The following is a 7,694-nucleotide window of genomic DNA, read 5'->3' as shown; positions in this document are numbered from 1 at the left end:
CCATCCAAGGAGTCTGGCAATACCTAAATCCACTAGAAGTAGATTAACAGAACTCAAGGATAGGATTTGCCATCTGGAGGGACAGATGAATCGGAACACTAATCCGCAGAGATATAGAGACACTACACGAATAACCTGAGGAATCAGACAAAAAAGTCAATTTCCTATGAAAATGTTCTACAGCAGAGGTCTCCAAACTATTTAATGCCGCGCCCCCCCAGTTGAAAAATAAAAATCATTGGGCCCCCCTCAGAATTTTTCACAATTATTTTATAAACATGGCAATGTTTAAATATGTCTAAACCTATTAAACATTGCAGTTAGGTACTGTTACCTTTTTAAAACTGCAATAACATCCTCCTGCTTAAAATAAAGTCCTGTTATCTGTATAATATTTATTTTGGCCAGAATCTGGGGCCCCACCTGGGATCACTTTGGGCCCCCCTAGGGGGGCCCACCCCCCAGTTTGAAGACCTCTGTTCTACAGTATGAAGATATGGGGAGCGTGAAAGCCCGGGCAAATCCCTGGTTACCATGATACGCAAACTGTGGGCAGCCTCAGGTGTAGTCAAACTACTGTCACTGAAACAGAAAAATATGGGCCTGTGAATCTATGACAGCACGACGCACATGCTATACCTACTGGCTTAGTCACTGGGTTTAGTCGACATCACTGCTAAGCCCTAGCATTGGTATGCATCACCCACAGGGCAGTTTAAACATGAATTACTAAATATAAGACATTTCCTACGTTGAATTTCCAAGACTCCCCCCAGATAGTAGGGAAAAAGGGCCTCAACTCCATTTTTAGGTTGAGCGTAGCAGCACGCAAGCGCTGCTTTTCATCCTGTTGTTATCTATCTGTTGGCTTTAATCACGCAGACCTCACACCCATCACATTCAATCGTTTTTGGGCTTGCCTTGAAAAAATCCCTTGATGTCATTGGTAAATGCTTTACGTTTGTCCCGCCTTGAGGCTGTTTTGTCGCTCCTTGCAGACTGACCCTCGTACATGTATAATTGCACCATTGCCATTATACCTCAGCATGGGTTAACTACTTTTTCTTTTTGCCTCTCCCCTTCACTCTCCATGGCAGCCATCGGTGGTATTGGAGTGCTTTGCATAAGCACCAGTTAAATCATATTGTTTCCATCATCCTTCATTCCCGCTCATGGCGGCGACAGAGCCGAAATGCTTCAGCTTGTTTTCATTATTGTTGGTTTTTACACAATGGACTTTTGAGAAAGTAAAAAAACGCAATGTTTTGATGCAGCGCAAATGGCCCAGTTTCTCAATGTTTCTTTTATAATCTTTAACTGAACATGGCTGTGTCTTCAAGGCCATCGTGTTTTATCTTTTATTATAGCGACACTTTCCAAACCTGTTTAAGCAGACAGAGGGGGATTTGTGCTGAGGAAGCACGTGTATTTGCAGCCGCAGGTGGTTAAGTTTGATGTTTGCTCGTTTGTCCCTTGTCTTGAGATCTTGTAGCTCTTATTTATTTATTTTTTTTGCCTCTTCTGCTGCCGTGGATTATCGGGGGATGGTCATTCCCAGCTGTGGATGGTAGATGGCAGTGTCGAGTGGACTTTTGCACAAGTCTGCTTTCTTCTATGTTTATGCTGGCAGGAATCATTCTCCGCATTCTGTTGTGAAGTGATGACAGGGATTTTTTTATATGCTTTTATGGAGGGGACAAGAGAACAACGGTTCCCGAAACGTGTCGGGTGGATGTTTATCTTGTGCCATAATGATTAAAATGGAGTTTCCAAGACAGTTGTGACCGAGGTGTTTTTCTTGGAATAAGAGGAACGGTGTGTGCATTTACGGGGTTCGCGACCCCGCTACGGTCTGCCGTATTGGGCCTGGACGAAGCGAGACTCAGAGGATTTGATAATAACATTTTTATGTGCTTATATGTGCAGCATTACCCAGTGCTCCCCCGAGGTGCCTCACATGGTGCTCACAGGCACCACTCCTCTGATGCACCTCATACTGTGTTCCTTCTTACACCAGACTGAGGTGATTGATTGTTGCTTTGTCTGCATTAGCAGATGTCTCTGTGGGTTTTACAACCACAACTCTGATTTATGATCATCTGCAAGACAGGATTTCGAATGCCAAATCTCTGCAAGACAGACTCAGCCTTCCATCCTCTCCATGTCAATTAATTATTACCATTAACACTGGATAATGCAAATGTCTGTTCTTTCCAGCACTTTGAAACAGCCGGATTGCATTACAAGGTGCTATATAAGACATATATTATTATAATTTGTTTGATTTGCCTTGGTGCCCTTTAGTTATATGCAGGGCTACTAGAATTATGCAGCAAGAAAAGTCCAACTATGCACTTACAATGCCAATAGCTCTAACTCAAGTAAATGTGCGGCCAATTGCATTGTAAATGCTTGTTTTTTGGCCATTAAATGAATCTGAGGCAGTTACTTCCAGCACAAGAATAAAACCATAATTGTCCTGTCCTGAGATTTTGCGTCATATTTATAGATTTGCCACATAATCCATAATCTGCTGCATAATTTGCGATTTTTACAAAAAACTGTTTGCAGCTCAAACTGATCAAACGTTACTAAAATGCAGTGATGTATAGCTGAGCAGTGAATGGTCCTTCCCAATGGGTGAAAAATCACAAAATACTGAAATTATATTGTAACAAAATGTATAACTGTACCAAGATGGAAATCTAGGGACGAGGGACTCGTACGTTATGTGCTGAACAAAAACATTGCGATGATAATAATGATGATAATAATAATAATAATAATAATAGCCTGATTAATCACTCCCCTCCTCCATGTGCTATCTTCTATTCAAAGTCCTCCACGGTAGTTTTGTTTAAATACAAGGAAATCTGGATGAAACCAAAGGGCAGAAATGGATTCTGCGCTGAGTCAGGGAGCTTCTTACCGTGTCTATCATAGAAAGCCCCTTACGACTGCACTAGGGTGAACAGTGGGGTGCTAGCAGCAGAGGTTTCCTTGATAAGTCTGAGGCAAGGTGCAAGGTTATTTACAGGGGTGTAGCTTGGGGGAAACATTTGGGGTGTTACACCCACCCCCTAAATAGATGTATTTTCTGATAAATAGTTGGGCGCAGAGGCTTTCAGACACTCTCTCCCTCTCTCTGTTCTGAAAGTATTAAAAAATGCTAGTTATTTTACAAAATATTGTTTTTTCTCTCATAGTACTCCTACCAATCCACACTTCTCTTTTCTTAGGCCTTTGTCATGCATCCTGCTTGTCGCCTAATTTATTTTAAAATTATATGCCAGCGTGATTGTTGGGAAATCTGAAGCTCACACCTACCCAATCTTATGGGCCAAGCTACGCCTAGAGCACACTTGGCTTTTCATTGCAAACGATCAGATAGAGAAGTAGCTTGCGATATCAACCGAAATAAATAAGGTGCGTGCTGCCTCGCCCCAAACAATCAGATTTTAACAGGGTCACTCCGTCTCTGGGTGAACCTTGATCTCTGGAAATTTGTCAAAAGAATAGGCAGGCGCTTTTCAAACCTGCAATAAATTGTGCTTCCAGAGCATAAGCGGTTTGTGTCTCCTGAGCATCACTCAGCGCCACGTCCCTGTCACTGTATCTTCAGTCTGCAATCCCTTGCGTGCAGCCTCAGAACCAACCAGCATCATCTGTGTCTCCCGCGCGTGGCACTGGGAACTAATCAGAGTCCCCGCTGTGTCTCAAGGCGCCAGGCTGAGTCCCGCGTGTGCACTTTGAGAACACGCAGCCCGGCCGTGACTCCCGCGTGTGTCCCATAGAGCACCAACCAGCCGCCCGGCTGTGACTCCCACATGTGCCCTAGAGGACCAACCAGCATTCTGTTTGCCTTCAGACTTCAGCCCACTCCAACCTGTCAGGTGCCACACGGTCCAGTCTGCGTGCCTGCAAAGCCACATTCTACATTCTCAGTGTGCCTCCATAGCTGTAGCCACCATCCTGTGTATGTCTACAGGGATTCAGTCAACATTCTGTGTGTGTTCCCGAGCTTCTGCCAGCATCCTGTGTGTGCCTCCTGACCTACAGACCTTCAGCCTGCATCGTGAGTGCGTCTCCAGCACTGCAGCCACCATCCTGTGTGTGTCTCCAGAGCTTCAGCCACCATCCTGAGTCTCCAGAGTTTCAGCCAGCACCTCCAGCTTCAGACACCATCCTGAGTGACTAATCAGGGCTTCAGCCACTATCTTGTGTGTGCCTCCGGAGCTTCAGCCAACATCCTGTGTGTGTCCCCAGAGCTTCAGACAAAATCCTGCGTGTTTCCAGAGCTTCAGCCATCATCCTGTGTGTGCCCCAGAGCTTCAGTCGCCATCCTCTGTGTGTCTCCAGAGCTTCAGCCACCATCCTGAGTCTCCAGAGTTTCAGCCAGCACCTCCAGCTTCAGACACCATCCTAAGTGAGTCTCTATAGCTTCAGCCAGCATCTTGTTTGTGCCTCCAGACCTTCAGTCAAAATCCTGAGTCTGCTTTTAGAGATTCAGCCAACATCCTGTGTGTGTTTCCGGAGCTTCAGACAAACTCCTGTGTGTTTCCAAAGATTTAGACACCATCCTGTGTGTGCCAATAGCTTCAGTCAACATCCTACGTGTGTGTCCAGAGTTTCAGACAGCATCCTGGTGTGCCTCTAGAGCTTGGAAACCTACTGCAGGTTCTCCTTTACAATGCATTTTTCCGGGCGGGAGATGGGTAAACTGAATCTGAGAATTGGCCTGTTTGCTTTGGCTCTGTGTGCCATCTTTCTTCTGACGGTGTACCCATTCAGGGACTGTCAGCTGGCTGACCTGTGCAACGATGCTCATGGTCCAGAGACCCTCAAGTGCAGAGAGCGCCTATACACACAACCGCGCCTGACCCCCTCAGAGGGCGTCAACTGCTCCGGGATCATCAGGGGTGACATCGAGGCTCTGGAGGCGGCTGCTAAGTGGAGGATAGAGGTGGCCAGGAGTCATCAGCCCATCACAGATAGTGACTACCTGAATCAGACGCAGGACTGCAACCACTACCGAGCGAGCAGGCGCTTCTTGCCTGTTGCACTGAGCCGCGCAGAGGAGGACTTCCCCATTGCCTACTCTATGGTCATCCATGACAACATTGAGATGTTCGAGCAGCTGCTGAGATCCCTCTATGCCCCACAGAACATATACTGTGTGCACGTGGACGCCAAGGCCCCCGAGCTCTTCCTGAAGGCGGTACAGGCCATCGTTTCATGCTTTGACAATGTGTTTGTGGCATCCAAGCTCGAGAGGGTGGTCTACGCCTCCTGGTCCAGGGTCCAAGCAGACCTCAACTGCATGGAAGACCTGCTAAAGAGCCCAGTGCCGTGGAAGTACCTGCTCAACACATGCGGCACCGACTTCCCTCTTAAGACCAATGCTGAGATGGTTCTGGCACTTCGGTTGCTGAATGGTCGCAGCAGCCTGGAGTCTGAGGGGACACCAGAGCACAAGAAGAAACGCTGGCAGCTGCGTTATGAGGTGCGCGACTCAAGAATTGTCAATATGGGAACGGAAAAGGCTCCTCCACCTATAAACAGTCCTATGTTCTCTGGTAAAGCCTACTTCGTGGCCTCCAGAGATTTTGTGAAGACGGTGTTTGAGGAGCCTGATGTCAAGAAGCTGATGGAGTGGGAGAAGGACACCTACAGCCCTGATGAGCACCTCTGGGCCACCATGTACAGAATGCCCGAAGTGCCCGGCTCCTTGCCGTATCATGAAAAGTATGACACCTCTGACATGAATTCCATAGCTCGCCTGGTGAAGTGGACTGACTTGGCAGGGGATGTCAAAAAGGGGGCGCCCTACCCACCCTGCAGCGGCAGGCCCCAGCGTGACGTCTGCATCTTTGCCTCAGGCGACATAAACTGGATGCTCCAGCATCATCACCTCCTGGTCAACAAGTTAAACCCCATGGTTGACAATACAGCAATCGAGTGCCTGGAAGAATATCTCAGGCACAAGGCGCTATATGGAGAAGAACTATGAAGGCGTCCTTGTGTGACTGCTGGGCGAACAAAAACATCTCGGACATTCTGGGGAAAATAACTTATCGGGACATTTCACATGATTAGATATGAGCCAGAGGTGAACATTAGCACACACGACTCATTCCTGTTGCTCACATGCCAGCATGGGCTGGACACGAGGAACACGCATGTAAATTGTACATTGTATTCACGGCTCTATTCCTAATTAAAGTCGGGCTTTATTCAGATCCACGTGAAAAGATGCAAAGTGATTGGAAGTGTGTGGGGCGAGGGGCGGGTGGATAAAAAGAGAAAAGGGACTGTGCAGTGAGCAGCATCAGAAGGCGGGAGAGGGAGGGCTTCTGGTGTTAACAGCTGATTGCTTTCTACAGAAGCCACAAAGGCACGCGCTCACAATACCACCAGTGGCGTTGCTTCCATTGGTGCAGCAGGTGCAATGGCACCGGGACCCAGAGACCCGAGAGGCACACTAAACCCTTATTATTCCTAAATTTTATCATTCAAACAGCATCCGGGGAGAGGAAGGGGCATTTCTTTCCTTGCAGTAGGAGTATTGAATGCCACCCTCTCCACTCATGTTAGATAGATATTATTGTAAGTAGTTATTACACCTGTATGGAGATAGGGGAGAGGGAGCTGGCACGAAGGAGAAGATGGGGGATAAGTTGAGGGGTAAAGAAGTAAAGGATGGAGCAGTAGTGGGAGAAGTGGTAAGTAGTGCAGGAGGAAGTGGAGAAGTGGTAGGTAGTGCAGGAGAATGGCACTTAGTCTTAGAAAGTAAAGAAGATGCCTAGTGCTGGGAAAAAGAGCAGTGGTGAAGAAAGGATATCAAGGTTTGGGGGAGTAGTGGTGTGATGAAGGAACGGGTGGAGGGGAATGCGAAAAGTAATCGAAAAGGATGCAGCGAGCCATGGGTCGCAGGGACAGTGGGACTAGGAGAGGTGGCATGCACTGTGGCGGAGTGATGATTGATGGAAGAATGCAAAGTACAGGAAGAAGGGATATAGGCAGTGCTTAATTTGAGCTGGTGGTTGGCGGTGGGGGCCACCAGCACTTATTGTGGGGGATGGCGTTTTTTGTTCGCCGCAGACATTTACGAATAGGAAAAGAGAGAAAAACACACAAAAAAAGAAAGACAGAGAAAGACGGGGGGGAAACCGTCAAAGAGGGAGACAGCAGGAACCTGAGGAGTCAGATAAAGGGGAGGGAGTGTCTGGCAATGAATTAATGAGGTCTGTGGTGAATTGAAGACTACACCGCCTTGGTATTAATCACAATGATATTTAATTGCACAAACGGCGGGTTCAAGTATTGACACTAATTCATTTACAGACCAGGCACTGGATATAGGGAAGGAGTCAGGGCGCTATATCAGAGAAAAGTAGGCAAAGGAATGAGGGGGTGAGTGGGTGACAACGAGCCAGATGGCCGACTACTGAAAGAGGACTAGGGCGTGGAAAAGGTGTTGGGGGGTGTAAAATACTGAAGACTTGAGCTTGGAGATAGTAGTGCAGAGTAGGGAAATTATATTTGTAAGCAAGGAGAAGAGCAAGAGTGGCATTTCGAGAGTGGTGTGTGTGAGAGAGCAGTGAGAATGGGGAAGGGTGGGGTGTGAAGAGGGCAGAATGATGGGAAGGTCGTAAAGCAGGGAAACAGGTAGGCCTGGATTCACCGATAGGAAG

At 47.3% G+C, this 7,694-nt stretch overlaps 1 protein-coding gene across 1 annotated transcript; it reads left to right on the top strand.

Moving 5' to 3' along the window:
- The first annotated feature begins 5,053 nt into the window (after positions 1–5,053).
- On the top strand, positions 5,054–6,239 carry LOC138283175 (beta-1,3-galactosyl-O-glycosyl-glycoprotein beta-1,6-N-acetylglucosaminyltransferase 3-like). Its single transcript, XM_069221243.1, has one exon. The coding sequence runs from the start codon at positions 5,102–5,104 to the stop codon at positions 6,008–6,010; it is 909 nt and encodes a 302-aa protein (XP_069077344.1). The 5' UTR covers positions 5,054–5,101; the 3' UTR covers positions 6,011–6,239.
- Positions 6,240–7,694: the final 1,455 nt, after the last annotated feature.

This window comes from Pleurodeles waltl, chromosome 3_1, assembly GCF_031143425.1.
Source record: "Pleurodeles waltl isolate 20211129_DDA chromosome 3_1, aPleWal1.hap1.20221129, whole genome shotgun sequence".
Lineage (NCBI taxonomy): Eukaryota > Metazoa > Chordata > Amphibia > Caudata > Salamandridae > Pleurodeles > Pleurodeles waltl.
This window is presented reverse-complemented; position numbering and strand designations above follow the sequence as displayed.